At 35.1% G+C, this 20,011-nt stretch overlaps 1 protein-coding gene across 1 annotated transcript in view; it reads left to right on the forward strand.

Annotated features, from left to right (window-relative positions):
* Nucleotides 1-20,011, forward strand: part of LOC143028251 (glutamate receptor ionotropic, delta-1-like) — a 118,784-nt gene that overhangs the window by 22,469 nt on the left and 76,304 nt on the right. The window contains exon 2 of the mRNA XM_076190070.1: nucleotides 8,412-8,550. Coding sequence (XP_076046185.1) covers nucleotides 8,412-8,550 — 139 coding nt within the window. The remainder of the gene's footprint in view (nucleotides 1-8,411; nucleotides 8,551-20,011) is intronic.

Here is a 20,011-nt window from a genome sequence, read left to right on the forward strand (position 1 = left end):
TAAATTCATGTATTGTTTTTGCACACACCACTTTCTCATCTAACTTGTTCCAACTGTCTATTACTCTGTGTGGAAAGCTGTTCTTTTTCAGATCTCTTCTATAGCTGTCTTTTTTTATTTTCTTTCCGTGTCCTCTTGTATTTCTGTCATCCCATTTTATCAGATTCTCTCTATCAGTAATTTCTATGCCTTTCATGATTCTGTAAATAGCTATCAAATCTCCTCTCTCTCTTCTTTGCTCTAGTGTCTGTAGTTCAAGTTTTTGTAGTCTCTCTTCATATGATAGTTTTGAGAGTGTTGGTGCTAGTTTTGTAATTGCTCTTTGTATTCTTTCAAGTTTTTTTATACATTTTTTTGTACTTGGTGACCATATTGTTGCTGCATATTCTAATCTTGGTCTTATCAGGGTGATTAGGATTTTCCTCACCATTTCTTCATCCATGTATGTAAATGCCACTTTGATTGTTCTTATTAAATTATAAGTTTCTCCAAAAATCTTATTTATATGTTTCTCAGGTGACATATTATTCATAACAATGACTCCCAGGTCCTTCTCATTTTCTACTTTTTTTATTCCTTCTTCTCCCAAATTATATGATCCTGTTATTCTGTTTTTGCTTTTTCCAAATTCCATTATACTACACTTTTTTGTATTGAACTCCATCTCCCACTTCCTACTCCATTCCTGTACTTTATTTAGATCTCTCTGTAGTGATTCACAATCTTCTTCAGTTTTCACTCCTTTCAGTAGTTTTGCATCGTCTGCAAAGAAGCTCATATAGCTTTCAATTCCTTCATCCATATCATTAATATATATAGCAAACATTATTGGGGCCAGGACTGTTCCCTGCGGGACACCGCTTATTACTTCATTCCATTTTGAGTGCTGGTTTCTTATCACTACTCTCATTTTTCTTTCTTGCAAAAAGTCTTCCATCCAATTTAGTAATTTACCTTGTATTCCTCCTTCAGATTCTAGTTTCTTAAGCAACTTCTTATGTGGTACTTTGTCAAAAGCTTTTTTTTAGGTCTAGAAATGCACAATCAGCCCATCCATCTCTTTCTTGTATTATATCTATTAGCCTTGAATAGAAACATATTAAATTGGTGACGCATGATCGTCCTTGTCTGAATCCAAATTGCCTTGGATTTAGTACGTTGTTTTTTTCCAAGTATTTTACCCATCTATTTTTGATAATTCTTTCACAAATTTTTGCTATTGTACTTGTTAGAGAGACTGGTCTATAGTTGGTAGGTTCTTCTTTATTTCCTCCTTTATATATAGGTACTATATTTGCTTTTTCCAATCTTCTGGAACTTTTCCTTCTTTCAAGGAACTGCTTATTATGCTATGTATTTTGTCTGCCAGTTCATTCCTGCATTCTTTCAGAATCCAGTTTGCTATTTCATCTGGTCCATGTGATTTTCTGACATCAAGATTACTCAAGTGTATCAATATTTCATTCTTTGATACTTCTATTTTTTCTATAGGGGGGACTTTCTCTTTCCATTCAATCTCTTCAGGTTGTATGTTCTCCCTTGTAAACACTGATTTAAAATGTTTGTTCATAATTTCCGCCATTTCCATTTCCTCATTGTATTCAACTCCCCCTTGTCTTAATTTCTCCAAGTCCTGTTTGTTTTTCAGTTTATTGTTTACAAATCTGTAGAATAGTTTTGGTTGATCTTTACATTTTTCTATGACGTCTTTTTCATATTTTCTCTTTTCCTCTCTGCACGTTTGTACATATTCATTTCTATAACTGGTATATATTTTCCATTTTTCAGGTTTTCTGTCTTTTTTCCATCTGGTCCAGGCTTTGTCTCTTTTGTCTTTTAACTCCCTACAACTTTTGTTGTACCAGTATTTTACATATTCTTTTTCTTGTTTTTGTCTTGGGACATACATTTCCACTCCTTTTTTTTGTAAATATTTGTCAAAATATTCCATTTCTTTTCCACTGTTGTTTCTTCTTTGTATATTTCTTCCCAGTTTTCTTGTTGAAAGAATTCTCTTATTTTATCAAAGTTTGTTTTTTCATACATCATTCTTCCTTTTCTATATTGTTCATTTCTTTTCATATATTTTTCTTCATTAAGTTCCAGTTCAATCAATATGTGGTCACTTTTACTTATTGGTGTTTTATATTCAATCTTGTCCACTATTCTAGGTTCAGATGTAATTAATAAGTCTAGTCTCGATGGTTCTTCTTCATTTCTATACCTAGTGTTCTCCTGTATCCATTGTGTCATTGTGTGGTCAATAATAATCTCAAGTAGAGTGTTTCCCCATGAGTCGTCTCCACCCTTTACTGTCATTTCTTCCCAGCAGATTTCTTTGCAATTAAAGTCGCCCATCATAACTATTCTTCCTCCATCTTCCATTATTTTATTTAATGTTATCTTTGTGTCCTCTAACATACTTTTATGTTCACTCTCCTCCCATGAGGCTGTTTTTGGAGGCACATAATTTATCACAAATTTTCTGCTCTTCCTATCTCTGTCTTCCACTTCTATCATAATCATCTCTACTGTATTCTTTCCATATATGACACCTTTCACGTTTATATCCTTCTTAGTCAGGAACATAACTCCACCCCCTTGCTTTTTCTCTCTGTTTTTAATCCAATAATTGTATGCATCATGTCCTACACTGTTGGGTGGTAGTGGGCCTTTTAATTTTGTTTCTACAATTCCCATTATGTCCGGTTCTTTTTCCTTCAAATAATCATTCAACTCATTCAATCCTGTTATTAATCCATCTATATTTGTGTAAGACACTCTTAGTTTTCTGCCACTTCCATTGTGTTCTCTGTTTCCCTTATGTTTTTCTTTTGTATGTCGAACTTCCTTAGAGTCATGTTCACTACTCTCCAATAGAATCTCTCTTTCTCTGACTCCGTTCTGTTCTCGTTTTTTGCCATAGCTTCCAGTCTTTTCTGCTTTTCCTCCTCTCTTTCCTCCTTATTCATTTCTCTTTTTATCCATATCTTTTTATATTGTTCACTTGTTGCTAGTTTCCCTGTTTTGGATAAGATATTCTCTGCCGTTGTTTGTGACTTGAATTTAATCTTAATTGGTCTGGTATTGTCTGTGCTATACTTTCCGAGTCTAAATTTCTCTTCGATTTGTTTCATAATTTCTGGTTCATCTTCCTGAACTGATTCTAGTAATTGGCTTACTTTTTCATTTTCCTCTTTGATTCTTGTGGTTCTATCTGTGTTGTGTTTCTCTTCCATTCCTAATATAATTATACATTTCTTCTTGTCTGCTAAATCCCTTACTATATTCTCCTTTTGTCTCATCACTTTAATAACTGAGTCTTCAGTATGTTCTTTCAATTGCTGTTTGACTATGTCAGTGAATGAAACCTTATTTCCTTCTTGGGTTTTCTTCCAATTTTTAGTTTCTTTAGCTATTGTCTCTCTGTTTTCTTTACTATTCTTCTTCAATTCCTCATTCTCCACCTTTACTTCTCTTAACTGTCTTTTTAGGTCTTCTATTTCATCAGTTAAGTTTTTATTCGCCTTTTCTAGTTCTTCCAATCTTTCAACCCTTTGTAAAATGGTGTTCATATGACCTAACCTACTCTCCAAGTCCTCGATCACCTTATCAACCTTCTTCTCTAGTCTTGTCAGTCGGGGGGGGGGTTTGTGTCCCCCCCACTCTCTTTAAATCCCTTGAAAATATTCTCATCACTTTCTACTGTATTGTTCCTATCTATACTTCTAATCTTTACATTCTTATTAGACATTTCGTCGTCCTCCAGCTCGTCTTGCGGTCGCTTGTTTACTTTTCGGCGGTCTGTTAGGGCCAAGTCCTCTACTTCCTCATTACCTTCCATTTCCCCAGCAATCCCTCCCCTTCTCCTCTTTCCTTACTTTCCCACTACCCCACGAGCAATTTCCCCCCACCCTGCAAATACAAAAAGGCACTTCTCTTTGCGTTGGGATCCACAATCTGCACTTTTCTTCAGAACGTTCTTCAAGCCGTCCGTTCGTTGAAAGTGTGTGTGTGTGTGTGTATTTACCTAGTTGTATTTACCTAGTTGTATTTTACGGGAAGGGGAGCTATGCTCGTGGGGTCCCGTCTTCATATCTCATTTTATCTAAACTATTTTTAAATTCATGTATTGTTTTTGCACACACCACTTTCTCATCTAACTTGTTCCAACTGTCTATTGCTCTGTGAGGAAAGCTGTTCTTTTTAAAATCTCTTCTATAGCTGTCTTTTTTTATTTTCTTTCCGTGTCCTCTTGTATTTCTGTCATCCCATTTTATCAGATTCTCTCTATCAGTAATTTCTATGCCTTTCATGATTCTGTAAATAGCTATCAAATCTTCTCTCTCTCTTCTTTGCTCTAGTGTCTGTAGTTTAAGTTTTTGTAGTCTCTCTTCATATGATAGTTTTGAGAGTGTTGGTGCCAGTTTTGTAATTGCTCTTTGTATTCTTTCAAGTTTTTTTATACATTTTTTTGTACTTGGTGACCATATCGTTGCTGCATATTCCAATCTTGGTCTTATCAGGGTGATTAGGATTTTCCTCACCATTTCTTCATCCAGGTATGTAAATGCCACTTTGATTGTTCTTATTAAATTATAAGTTTCTCCAAAAATCTTATTTATATGTTTCTCAGGTGACATATTATTCATAACAATGACTCCCAGGTCCTTCTCATTTTCTACTTTTTTTATTCCTTCTTTTCCCAAATTATATGATCCTGTTATTCTGTTTTTGCTTTTTCCAAATTCCATTATACTACACTTTTTGGTATTGAACTCCATCTCCCACTTCCTACTCCATTCTTGTACTTTATTTAGATCTCTCTGTAGTGATTCACAATCTTCTTCAGTTTTCACTCTTTTCAGTAATTTTGCATCATCTGCAAAGAAGCTCATATAGCTTTCAATTCCTTCATCCATATCATTAATATATATAGCAAACATTATTGGGGCCAGGACTGTTCCCTGCGGGACACCGCTTATTACTTCATTCCATTTTGAGTGCTGATCTCTTATCACTACTCTCATTTTTCTTTCTTGCAAAAAGTCTTCCATCCAATTTAGCAATTTACCTTGTATTCCTCCTTCATATTCTAATTTCTTAAGCAACTTCTTATGTGGTACTTTGTCAAAAGCTTTTTTTAGGTCTAGAAATGCACAATCAGCCCATCCATCTCTTTCTTGTATTATATCTATTAGCCTTGAATAGAAACATATTAAATTGGTGACGCATGATCGTCCTTGTCTGAATCCAAATTGCCTTGGATTTAGTACGTTGTTTTTTTCCAAGTATTTTACCCATCTACTTTTGATAATTCTTTCACATATTTTTGCTATTGTACTTGTTAGAGAGACTGGTCTATAATTGGTAGGTTCTTCTTTATTTCCTCCTTTATATATAGGTACTATATTTGCTTTTTTCCAATCTTCTGGAACTTTTCCTTCTTTTAAGGAACTGCTTATTATGCTATGTATTATGTCTGCCAGTTCATTCCTGCATTCTTTCAGAATCCAGTTTGCTATTTCATCTGGCCCATGCGATTTTCTGACATCAAAATTACCCAAGTGTGTCAATATTTCATTCTTTGTTACTTCTATTTCTTCCATAGGGGGGACTTTTTCCTTCCACTCAATCTCTTCAGGTTGTATATTTTCCCTTGTAAACACTGATTTAAAATGTTTGTTCATAATTTCTGCCATTTCCATTTCCTCAGTGTATTCAACTCCTCCTTGTCTTAATTTCTCTAAGTCTTGTTTGTTTTTCAGTTTATTGTTTACAAATCTGTAGAATAGTTTTGGTTGATCTTTACACTTTTCTATAACATCTTTTTCATATTTTCTTTTTTCCTCTCTGCACTTTTGTACATATTCATTTCTATAACCAGTATATATTTTCCATTTTTCAGGTCTTCTGTCTTTTTTCCATCTGTTCCAGGCTTTGTCTCTTTTGTCCTTTAACTCCCTACAACTTTTGTTGTACTAGCATTTTACATATTCTTTTTCTTGTTTTTGTCTTGGGACATACTTTTCCACTCCTTTTTTGTAAATTTTTGTCAAAATATTCCATTTCTCTTCCACTGTTGTTTCTTCTTTGTATATTTCTTCCCAGTTTTCTTGTTGGAAGAATTCTCTTATTTTATCAAAGTTTGTTTTTTCATACATCATTCTTCCTTTTCTATATTGTTCATTTCTTTTCATATATTTTTCTTCATTAAGTTCCAGTTCAATCAATATGTGGTCACTTTTACCTATTGGTGTTTTATATTCAATCTTGTCCACTATTCTAGGTTCAGATGTAATTATTAAGTCTAGCCTCGATGGTTCTTCTTCATTTCTATACCTAGTGTTCTCTTGTATCCATTGTGTCATTGAATGGTCAGTAATCATCTCAAGTAGAGCATTTCCCCATGAGTCATCACCACTCTTTACTGTCATTTCTTCCCAGCAGATTTCTTTGCAATTAAAGTCGCCCATCATAACTATTCTTCCTCCGTCTTCCATTATTTTAGTTAATGCTATCTTTGTGTCCTCTAACATACTTTTATGTTCACTCTCCTCCCATGAGGCTGTTTTCGGAGGCACATAATTGATCACAAATTTTCTGCTCTTCTTATCTCGGTCTTCCACTTCTATCATAATCATCTCTACTGTATTCTTTCCATATATGACACCTTTCACGTTTATATCCTTCTTAGTCAGGAACATAACTCCACCCCCTTGTTTTTTCTCTCTGTTTCTAATCCAATAATTGTATGTATCATGTCCTACACTGTTGGGTGGTAGTGGGCCTTTTAATTTTGTTTCTACAATTCCCATTATGTCCGGTTCTTTTTCTTTCAAATAATCATTCAGTTCATTCAATCCTGTTATCAATCCATCTATATTTGTGTAAGACACTCTTAGTTTTCTGCCACTTCCATTGTATTCTCTGTTTCCCTTATGTTTTTCTTTAGTATGTCGAACTGCTTTATTTTCATGTTCACTACTCTCCAATAGAATCTCTCTTTCTCTGACTCCGTTCTTTCCTCGTTTTTTGCCTTAGCTTCAATTCTTTTCTGCTTTTCTGCCTCTCTTTCCTCCTTATTCATTTCTCTTTTTATCCATACCTTTTTATATTGATCATTTGTTGCTAGTTTCCCTGTCTTGGATAGAATTTTCTCTGCTGTTGTTTGTGACCTGAATTTAATCTTAATTGGTCTGGTCTTATCTGTACTATATTTTCCGAGTCTGAATTTTTCCTCAATTTCCTTTATAATTTCTGGTTCATCTTCCTGGACTAATTTTAATAAACTGCTTACTCCTTCATTTTCCTCCTTGATTCTTGCAGTTCTATCTGGGTTATGTTTCTCTTCCATTCCTAATATAATTATACATTTCTTTTTGTCAGCTAATTCTCTTACTATATTCTCCTTCTGTCTCATCACTTTAATAACTGAGTCTTCATTATGTTCTTTCAATTGCTGTTTGACTATGTCAGTGAATGAAACCTTATTCCCTTCTTGAGTTATTCTCCAATTTTTAGCTTCTGTAGCTAGTTTCTCTCTGTTTTCATTACTATTCTTCTTCAATTTCTCATTCTCCTCCTTTACATTTCCTAACTGTCTTTTTAGGTCCTCTATTTCTTCAGTTAAGTTTCTGTTAGCCTTCTCTAGTTGTTCCAACCTTTCAATTCTTTGAAAAATGGAGTCTACGTTACCTAACTTACGCTCCAAGTCCTCGATCACCTTATCAACTCTCTCCTCTAGTCTTATCAGTCGGGGGGGGGGGGGTTGTGTCCCCCCCACCCTCTTTAAATCCCTGGAACATATTCTCGTCACTTTCTTCTGTATTGCTCCTCTCTATACTTCTAATCTTTACATTTTTATTAGACATTTGATCCTCGCTAAGTCTTTTGTTTACCTTCCGCTTGTCTGGCTGGTCAAAGTCTACTCCCTCCTCATTTCCTTCCATTTCCCTCAGTAATCCCTCCCCTTTTCCTCTTTCCCTACGTTCCCACTACTCCACGAGCAATTTCCCCCCCACCCTGCAAAAACACTAGGCACTTCTCTTTGCGTTGGGATCCACAGACTTCACTTTTCTTCAGAACGTCTTCTAAGCCGTCCATTCGTTGAAGTGTGTGTGTGTGTGTGTGTATCGGGGAATAGGGATGCCACTAGATATCCGATGTAAGCAGTGTCTAAGCAGCTTCAATTCTTGTCAGTATGAGAATCTTCGTAAAGTTTCTTAAGTATTCATATATCTATTTTTTCTATTTTATTTTATTTTATTTGTTTGTTGTTATTATTACTGTTTTTCTTTGTTTTCTTTCTTTTTTAAAATTTGCTTTAACTTTATGCTGATAGCACAAATGTTCGTGAATGTGGACCGTCATGTAACTATCCGTTACAGATACGACAATTAATTTTTTAGCGACCGGCCAAGACGATGCGTTGGATGGTCGACAGAGACAAGTTGTATGGTATTTTCCTGCTGCAGATGTTGCTATGCGAAGGACACTCCAAGTTGGGCAGTTATGTGGTCAATTCTACACAACTTTCATTACATCAAGGTACGAGTTTCCCATTTACTATTTCAGTATCTTACGAGTCTACTACTATATTCTCATTTTTCCTGATACTAAGGCTGTGGTCAGAGACCGTCAGAAAAAAAAAAAAAAAAATGTCGCTACGAAAAAATTATGAGTAGCAGGATCGTGCATGTGAGCCCTCGGTGGCGGCCACAAACGAGGTCGTTATCATTATGGATCTCGTGGAAGTAGCAGCTGTTTGCACTCTCTTTGTAGCACATTATATACCGAGCTGGAAAAAAAAAAATCCTGACACTATTTTTCTTTGTTATTCTTGACACTGCATTCCTTCATATCGAAATCATATTTTGAATGCATCATGCTCTACCTCTGTGATAAATATTTCTGTCAAGTGCTTCACACTTACGGAAAGGAGCACTTGACGATGTGACAGACAAAACATGACAGCGTGAAAGCAACGGAAGGCAAGGTGGTGGCAACCGATATTATCTCATGTGTATGCTGTCATTTGAAATAACGGTTTCTATCGCTGGCCACTGGCCGGCCACAGTGGTGTCGTCGGAAAAAGTTACAAATAAAGTTGCATAAAAAGTTGCCCATGTGCATGGAGCAATACAGGTTAGGGTGTGTCAATTTTAGGGGTTAAAAAGGAAAATTCAAAATTCGTTTTTTTTTCGGTTGCAATTTATTGTTGCCTTTTGAACCAAACGAAATTTTGGCATAAAAAATAATTTCAAAGACTTCCAACCTACATCAAAATGAGTTTGAAATATATATATTTTGAGGATTTTCAACTTATTTGGTATTATTTGCATATTTCAATTTCAAGTTTCAATCTTATTGCCATAAAACAAGTTTATAAAATATTAAATATGAAGAAAAGTTACAGTGACACGCAAAGCTCCTTACCAGTCGCTGGTATACGACATAAAAAACCATGTGACTGGTAGCAAATCTAGAAAAAGTCAATGCAGTTATATAAACACGCATACAGACACGCACACACACACACACACACACACACACACACACACTTTCAACGAACGGACGGCTTGACGAACGCTCTGAAGAAAAGTGCAGATTGTGGATACCAACGCAAAGAGAAGTGCCTTTTTGTATTTGCAGGGGGGGGGGAATTGCTCGTGAGGTAGTGGGAAAGTAAGGAAAGAGGAGAGGGGGAGGGATTACTGGGGAAATGGAAGGTAATGAGGAGGTGGAGGAAATGGCCCTGACGGGCCGCCGGGTAGACAAAAGACCCCAAGACGAGTTGGATGATAACATGTCTAATAGGAATGTGAAGATTAGAGGTATAGATAGGAGCAATATAGCAGAAAGTGATGAGAATATTTTCAAGGGATTTAAAGAGAGTGGGGGGGACTCAAACCCCCCCCGACTGACAAGACTAGAGATGAAGGTTGATAAGGTGATCGAGGACTTGGAGAGTAGGTTAGGTCATATGAACACCATTTTAAAAAGGGTTGAAAGATTGGAAGAACTGGAAAAGGCGAATAAAAACTTAACTGATGAAATAGAAGAACTAAAAAGACAGTTAAGAGAGGTAAAGGGGGAGAATGAGGAATTGAAGAAGAATAGTAAAGAAAACAGAGAAACAATAGCTAAAGAAAGTAAAAATTGGAAGCAAACCCAAGAAGGAAATAAGATTTCATTCACTGACATAGTCAAACAGCAATTGAAAGAACATACTGAAGACTCAGTTATTAAAGTGATGAGACAAAAGGAGAATATAGTAAGGGATTTAGCAGACAAGAAGAAATGTATAATTATATTAGGAATGGAAGAGAAACACAACACAGATAGAACCACAAGAATCAAAGAGGAAAATGAAAAAGTAAGCCAATTACTAGAATCAGTTCAGGAAGATGAACCAGGAATTATGAAACAAATCGAAGAGAAATTTAGACTCGGAAAGTATAGCACAGACAAGACCAGACCAATTAAGATTAAATTCAAGTCACAAACAACGGCAGAGAATATCTTATCCAAAACAGGGAAACTAGCAACAAGTGAACAACACAAAAAGATATGGATAAAAAGAGAAATGAATAAAGAGGAAAGAGAGGAAGAAAAGCAGAAAAGACTGGAAGCTAAGACAAAAAACGAGAACAGAACGGAGTCAGAGAAAGAGAGATTCTATTGGAGAGTAGTGAACATGAAACTAAGGAAGTTCGACATACAAAAGAAAAACATAAGGGAAACAGAGAACACAATGGAAGTGGCAGAAAACTAAGAGTGTCTTACACAAATATAGATGGATTAATAACAGGATTGAATGAGCTGAATGATTATTTGAAAGAAAAAGAACCGGACATAATGGGAATTGTAGAAACAAAATTAAAAGGCCCACTACCACCCAACAGTGTAGGACATGATGCATACAATTATTGGATTAGAAACAGAGAGAAAAAGCAAGGGGGTGGAGTTATGTTCCTGACTAAGAAGGATATAAACGTGAAAGGTGTCATATATGGAAAGAATACAGTAGAGATGATTATGATAGAAGTGGAAGACAGAGATAAGAAGAGCAGAAAATTTGTGATCAATTATGTGCCTCCGAAAACAGCCTCATGGGAGGAGAGTGAATATAAAAGTATGTTAGAGGACACAAAGATAGCATTAACTAAAATAATGGAAGACGGAGGAAGAATAGTTATGATGGGCGACTTTAATTGCAAAGAAATCTGCTGGGAAGAAATGACAGCAAAGAGTGGTGATGACTCATGGGGAAATGCTCTACTTGAGATGATTACTGACCATTCAATGACACAATGGATACAAGAGAACACTAGGTATAGAAATGAAGAAGAACCATCGAGGCTAGACTTAATAATTACATCTGAACCTAGAATAGTGGACAAGATTGAATATAAAACACCAATAGGTAAAAGTGACCACATATTGATTGAACTGGAACTTAATGAAGAAAAATATATGAAAAGAAATGAACAATATAGAAAAGGAAGAATGATGTATGAAAAAACAAACTTTGATAAAATAAGAGAATTCTTCCAACAAGAAAACTGGGAAGAAATATACAAAGAAGAAACATCAGTGGAAGAGAAATGGAATATTTTGACAAAAATTTACAAAAAAGGAGTGGAAAAGTATGTCCCAAGACAAAAACAAGAAAAAGAATATGTAAAATGCTGGTACAACAAAAGTTGTAGGGAGTTAAAAGAGAAAAGAGACAAAGCCTGGACCAGATGGAAAAAAGACAGAAGACCTGAAAAATGGAAAATATATACTGGTTATAGAAATGAATATGTACAAAAGTGCAGAGAGAAAAAAAGAAAATATGAAAAAGATGTTATAGAAAAGTGTAAAGATCAACCAAAACTATTCTACAGATTTGTAAACAATAAACTGAAAAACAAACAAGACTTGGAGAAATTGAGACAAGGAGGAGTTGAATACACTGAGGAAATGGAAATGGCAGAAATTATGAACAAACATTTTAAATCAGTGTTTACAAGGGAAAATATACAACCTGAAGAGATTGAGTGGAAAGAAAAAGTCCCCCCTATGGAAGAAATAGAAGTAACAAAGAATGAAATATTGACACACTTGGGTAATTTTGATGTCAGAAAATCGCATGGGCCAGATGAAATAGCAAACTGGATTCTGAAAGAATGCAGGAATGAACTGGCAGACAAAATACATAGCATAATAAGCAGTTCCTTAAAAGAAGGAAAAGTTCCAGAAGATTGGAAAAAAGCAAATATAGTACCTATATATAAAGGAGGAAATAAAGAAGAACCTACCAATTATAGACCAGTCTCTCTAACAAGTACAATAGCAAAAATTTGTGAAAGAATTATCAAAAGTAGATGGGTAAAATACTTGGAAAAAAAACAACGTACTAAATCCAAGGCAATTTGGATTCAGACAAGGACGGTCATGCGTCACCAATTTAATATGTTTCTATTCAAGGCTAATAGATATAATACAAGAAAGAGATGGATGGGCTGATTGTGCATTTCTAGACCTAAAAAAAGCTTTTGACAAAGTACCACATAAGAAGTTGCTTAAGAAATTAGAATATGAAGGAGGAATACAAGGTAAATTGCTAAATTGGATGGAAGACTTTTTGCAAGAAAGAAAAATGAGAGTAGTGATAAGAGATCAGCACTCAAAATGGAATGAAGTAATAAGCGGTGTCCCGCAGGGAACAGTTCTGGCCCCAATAATGTTTGCTATATATATTAATGATATGGATGAAGGAATTGAAAGCTATATGAGCTTCTTTGCAGATGATGCAAAACTACTGAAAAGAGTGAAAACTGAAGAAGATTGTGAATCACTACAGAGGGATCTAAATAAAGTACAAGAATGGAGTAGGAAGTGGGAGATGGAGTTCAATACAAAAAAGTGTAGTATAATGGAATTTGGAAAAAGCAAAAACAGAATAGCAGGATCATATAATTTGGGAGAAGAAGGAATAAAAAAAGTAGAAAATGAGAAGGACCTGGGAGTCATTGTTATGAATAATATGTCACCTGAGAAACATATAAATAAGATTTTTGGAGAAACTTATAATTTAATAAGAACAATCAAAGTGGCATTTACATACCTGGATGAAGAAATGGTGAGGAAAATCCTAATCACCCTGATAAGACCAAGATTGGAATATGCAGCAACGATATGGTCACCAAGTACAAAAAAATGTATAAAAAAACTTGAAAGGATACAAAGAGCAATTACAAAACTGGCACCAACACTCTCAAAACTATCATATGAAGAGAGACTACAAAAACTTAAACTACAGACACTAGAGCAAAGAAGAGAGAGAGGAGATTTGATAGCTATTTACAGAATCATGAAAGGCATAGAAATTACTGATAGAGAGAATCTGATAAAATGGGATGACAGAAATACAAGAGGACACGGAAAGAAAATAAAAAAAGACAGCTATAGAAGAGATTTTAAAAAGAACAGCTTTCCTCACAGAGCAATAGACAGTTGGAACAAGTTAGATGAGAAAGTGGTGTGTGCAAAAACAATACATGAATTTAAAAATAGTTTAGATAAAATGAGATATGAAGACGGGACCCCACGAGCATAGCTCCCCTTCCCGTAAAATACAACTAGGTAAATACAACTAGGTAAATACACACACACACACACTTACGTCGGACGGACGGCGAGGATTGACGTCCTGAAGAAAAAGTGAAATATTCGTGGATCTCAACGCAAAGGAAGTACCTATTGTATTTGCAGGGAAGGGGATTGCTCGTGGTATAGTGGGAAAGTGAGGAAAAAGGAGAAGGGGAGGGATTACTGAGGGAAATGGAAGGAAATGAGGAAGGAGAGGACTTGGTCCAGGCAGGCAGACGCCATGTAAACAAACGCGGGTCAGAACAATTTAGTGACGATGAAGGGACTAACAAAAATGTAAAGATTAGAAACATAGATAAGAGCAGCACAATAGAAGGTGAGGATAATAATTTCCATGGATTTAATGAGGGGGGGGGGGCGGATACCAACCTCCCCCGACTGGCAAGACTAGAGGAAAAACTTGAACAAATGACCGAACATTGGGAGATTAGGTTCGGTAGAATGTCAAAAATTGCGCAAAGGGTTGAAAGATTGGAAGAACTAGAGAAGGCGAACAAAAACTTAACTAAGGGAATAGAAGAACTAAAAAGACAGTTAAAAGAAGTAAAAGAGGAGAATGAAGAATTAAATAGGAACAATAAAGACAATAAAGAGGCCATAGCAAAAGAAGCACAGGGGTGGAGAAAAATACAGGAAAACAGTAAAGTTGCATTTACTGATATAATTAAACAGCAAATGAAAGAACAGACTGAAGACTCAGTTATCAAAGTGATGAGACAGAAGGAGAATATTGTAAGAGACTTAGCAGATAAAAAGAAATGTATAATTATATTGGGAATGGAAGAGAAACATAACCCAGATAGAACCACAAGAATCAATAAGGAAAATGAAAAAGTAAGCAGATTACTAGAATTAGTTCAGGAAGATGAACCTGAAATCATGAAACAAATCGAAGCGATGTTTAGACTCGGAAAATATAGTACAGATAAGAACAGACCAATTAAGATTAAATTCAGGTTACAAACGACAGCAGAGAATATCTTAGCAAAAACAGGAAAGCTAGCAGCAAGTGAACAATATAAAAAGGTATGGATGAAAAGAGAAATGAATAAAGAGGAAAGAGAGGAAGAAAAAAAAATGAAAAGGAAAGAAGCTAAAAAAAAAAAAAAAAAAAAAAAAACGAGACCAGAACGGAGTCAGCAAAAGAAGAATTCTACTGGAGAGTAGTGAATATGAAATTGAGGAAATGGACCATAACAGAGAGAAACAAAAAAGAAACAGAAAATACAATGGAAATAACAGAAAGTTAAGAGTATCCTACACAAATATAGATGGATTAATAACAGGACTGAATGAAATGAACGAGTATCTGAAGGAAAAAGAACCGGACATAATGGGAATTGTTGAGACAAAATTAAAAGGTCCACTACCACCCAACAGCATAGGACACAATACATATAATTATTGGATTAGAAGCAGAGAGATAAAACAAGGGGGGGGGGGTATGTTCCTGACTAAGAAGGATATAAACGTGAGGTGTGTCACATATGGAAAGAATACAGTGGAGATGATTATGATAGAAGTAGAAGACAGATATAAGAAGAGCAGAAAGTTTGTAATAAACTACGTGCCCCCAAAACAGCCTCGTGGGAAGAGAGTGAACATAAAAGTATGTTAGAAGACACAAGAATAACATTAAACAAGATAATGGAAGATGGAGGAAGAATAGTTATGATGGGCGACTTTAATTGCAAAGAAATCTGCTGGGAAGAGATGACCGTAAAGGATGGAGAAGACTCATGGGGAAATGTTCTACTTGAGATGATTATTGACCACACAATATCACAATGGATTCAAGAAGAACCATCGAGACTAGACCTAATAATCACATCAGAACATGAAATAGTGGAAAAGATAGAATACCAGGCACCAATAAGTAAAAGTCACCAAATATTGATAGAACTAGAACTAAATGAGAAAAAATACATGACTAGAAATGAACAACATAGAAAAGGAAGATTGATGTATGATTTTTTTTTTATCAAATAAGAGAATTCTTTCAAAATGAAAACTGGGAAAAAGTACACAAAGAAGATACAACAGTAGAAGAGAAATGGAATATTTTGACAAAAATTTATAAAAAAGGAGTGGAAAAGTATATCCCAAGACAAAAACAAGAAAAAGAATATGTAAAGTGCTGGTACAACAAAAGTTGTAGGGAGTTAAAAGACAAAAAAGACAAAGCTTGGACCAAATTGAAGAAAGACAAAAGACCTGAAAATGGAAAATATATACTTGTTATAGAAATGAATATGTACAAGCGTGCAGAGAGGAAAAAAGAAAATATGAAAAAGATGTCATAGAAAAGTGTAAAGATCAACCAAAACTATTCTACAGATTTGTAAAAAACAAACTGAAAAACAAACAAGACTTGGAGAAATTAAGACAAGGAGGAGTTGAATACACAGAGGAAATAGAAATGACAGAAATTATGAACAAGCATTTTAAATCAGTGTTTACAAGGGAGAATATACAACCGGAAGAGATCGAATGGAAAGAGAAAGTTCCCCCTATGGAAGAAATAGAAGTAACAAAGAATGAAATAATGAAACACTTGAGTAATCTTGATGTCAGAAAATCGCATGGACCAGATGAAATAGCAAACTGGATTTTGAAAGAATGTAGGAATGAACTGGCAGACAAAATACATAGCATAATAAACAGTTCCTTGAAAGAAGGAAAAGTTCCAAAAGATTGGAGAAGAGCAAATATAGTACCTATATATAAAGGGGGAAATAAAGAAGACCCTACCAACTATAGACCAGTCTCTCTAACAAGTACAATAGCAAAAATTTGTGAAAGAATTATCAAAAGTAGATGGGTACGGTATTTAGGAAAAAAAAAAAAAAAGTGCTAAATCCAAGGCAATTTGGATTCAGACAAGGACGATCATGCGTCACAAACTTAATGTGTTTCTATTCAAGGCTAATAGATATAATACAAGAAAGAGATGGATGGGCTGATTGTGCATTTCTAGACCTAAAAACAGCTTTTGACAAAGTACCACATAAAGAGTTGCTTAAGAAATTAGGAACTGCAGGAGGAATACAGGGCAAACTGCTTAAATGGACGGAAGACTTTTTGCAAGAAAGAAAAACGAGAGTAGTGATAAGAGACAAATACTCAAATTGGGATGAAGTGACAAGTGGTGTTCCCCAAGGAACAGTTCTGGCCCCAATGATGTTTGCTATATATATTAATGATATGGATGAAGGAATTGAAAGTTGCATGAGCTTCTTTGCAGATGATGCAAAACTGTTGAAAAAAGTGAACACTGAAAAAGATTGTGAGTCACTACAGAGTGATCTCAATAAAGTATGGGAATGGAGTAGGAAGTGGAAGATGGAGTTCAATACTAAGAAGTGTAGTAAAATTTATAATGGAATTTGGAAAAAGCAAAAAAAGAATAGGATCATATAAATTGGGAGAAGAAAGAATAAAAAAAAAGTAGAAAATGAGAAGGACCTGGGAGTCATTGTTATGAATAATATGTCACCTGAGAAACATATAAATAAGATTTTTGGGGAAACTTATAATCTAATAAGAACAATCAAAGTGGCATTTACATACCTGGATGAAGAAATGGTGAAGAAAATTCTAATCACTTTGATAAGACCAAGATTAGAATATGCAGCAACGATGTGGTCACCAAGTACAAAAAATGTACAACAAAACTTGAAAGAATACAAAGAGCAATTACAACATTGTCACTAACACTCTCAGAACTAGCATATGAAGAGAGACTAGCAAAACTTGAACTACAGACATTAGAGCAAAGAAGAGAGGAGATATGATAACTATTTATAGAATCATGAAAGGCATAGAAACTACTGATAGAGAGGATCTAATAAAATGGGATGATAGAAATACAAGAGGACACGGAAAGAAAATCAAGAAAGACAGCTATAGAAGAGATCTGAAAAAGAACAGCTTTCCCCACAGAGTAATAGACATTTGAAACAAATTAGATGAGAAAGTGGTGTGTGCAAAAACAATACATGAATTTAAAAACAGTTTAGATAAAATGAGATATGAAGACGGGGCTTTACGAGCATAGCTCCCCTTCCAGTAAAATACAACTATGTAAATACAACTAGGTAAATAGCCACACACGTCGGTCGAAGTGACAACGAAGTTTGGAACTCCAGAGAAGACTGCAAATGTCGAGGATCACAACAAGGAAATACCTGTGTTTTATTAATAGGGAAGGGGAAAGCTCGTTGTGCAGTGGGAAGGTGAAGAAAAAGAAGGGGAGGGATTACTGAGGAAATTGGAAGGAAATGAGGAAGGGGACGAATGGGCCCAGGATCTTAGGAGAGGCGTAAACAAACGGGGGGCAGAATATACAGACGAACAACAAGGAAGCAGAGGTGTGAAGAGCAGAAATATAGATAATAGTAGCACAATGGAAAGAGATGATAACTGCTTTTATGGATTTACAGAGGGAGGAGGGGACAACCTCCCTCGACTAGTAAATCTAGAGGAGAGAAAAAAAAAAAAAAAATTAACGAAGAATGGAAGGTTAGGTTTGACCAATTAACTTTAGTTCCCGAGAAAGTTGATAAACTGGAAGAACTAAGAAAAGAGAATCAAAATGTAACTAAAGAAGTAGAAGGATTAAAAAGACAGTTAAGAGAAGTAAAGGAAGAGAATGAGGAATTAAAGAGGAATAATAAAGAGAATAAAGAGTCCATAGCAAAAGAAGTAAGTTGTTGGAAAAAGGTTCAGGAGAATATCAAAATTGAATTTAGAGATATAGTGAAACAACAGATGAAGGAACAAACTGAAAGCACAGTTATCAAAGTGATAAGGGAGAAGGAGAATATAGTAAGAGAATTAGCAGATAAAAAGAAATGTATAATTATATTAGCGATGGAAGAGAAGTATAATCTAAATAGGACTACAAGAATAAAGGAGGAAAAGGAAAAAGTAAATAGTATATTAGAAGTAGTTCAAGAAGATGAACCAGAAATAGGGTAACATATAGAAGAAATATATAGGTCAGGAAATACAATACTGATAAGACCAGACCAATTAAGGTTAAATTCAGGTCACAAACGACAGCAGATAATATCTTAGCAAAAACAGGGAAACTAGCAGACAGTGAGCAACATAAAAGGGTATGGATAAAAAGAGAAATGAATAAAGAGGAAAGAGAGGATGAGAACACAAAAAGACTAGAAGCTAAGGAAAAAAACTAGAAAAGAACAGAGTCAGAAAAAGAGAAATTCTATTGGAGAGTAGTGAATATGAAAGTGAGGAAATGGTTCATAGCAGAAAAAAACGGAAGGGAAACAGAAAACACGATGGAAGTAGCAGAAAATTAAAAGTGTCTTACACAAATATGGAAGGCTTAATAACAGGCTTGAACGAACTGAATGATTACCTGAAGGGAAAAGAACCGGACATAATGGGAATTGAAGAGACAAAATTGAAAGGTCCACTACCACCCAACAGTGTAGGACATGGAGCATATAATTGTTGGATTAGAAACAGAGAGGTAAAACAAGGGGGTGGAGCTATGATCCTGACTAAGAAGGATATAAATGTGAGGAATATCACATATAGAAAGAATAGTGTAGAGATGACTACGACAGAAGTGGAGGACAAGGATAAGAAGAACAGAAGTTTGTAGTAAATTATGTGCCTCCAAAAACGGCCTCGTGGGAAGAGAAAGAACACAAAAGTATGTTAGAGGACACAAGGGTAACATTAAATATGATAATGGAAGATGGAGGACGCATAATTATAATGGGTGACTTTAATTGTAAAGAAATCTGCTGGGAGGAGATGACAGCGAAGGGTGGAGATAACATATGGGGAAATGTATTACTTGATATGATTGTTGACCATGCAATGACGCAATGAATACAAGAGAATTCTAGGTATAGAAATGAGGAAGAACCATCGAGACTGGACCTAATAATCACATTAGAGCCCAAAATAGTGGAAAAGATCGAATATAAAACACCAATAAGTAAAAGTGACCACATATTGGTTGAACTGGAACTAAACGAGGTAAAATGCATGGAAAAGCGAACAATATAGGAAGGGAAGATTGATGTATGAAAAAACAGACTTTGACAAAATCAAAGAATTCTTTCAAAAAGCTGACTGGGAAAGAATACACAAGGAGGAAACAACAGTAGAAGAGAATTGGAGTATTTTGACAAAAATTTATAAAGAAGGAGTGGAAAAGTTTGTGCCAAGACAAAAGCAAGAAAAAGGATATCTAAAGTGCAGGTACAACAAAAGATGTAGGGAGTTAAAAGACAAAAGAGATAAAGCTTGGATAAAATGGAAAAAAGACAAAAAACCTGAAAAACGGAAAATATATACTAGTTATAGA

Source organism: Oratosquilla oratoria, chromosome 1 (genome assembly GCF_046742065.1).
Source record: "Oratosquilla oratoria isolate Oo_2021 chromosome 1, ASM4674206v1, whole genome shotgun sequence".
NCBI lineage: Eukaryota > Metazoa > Arthropoda > Malacostraca > Stomatopoda > Squillidae > Oratosquilla > Oratosquilla oratoria.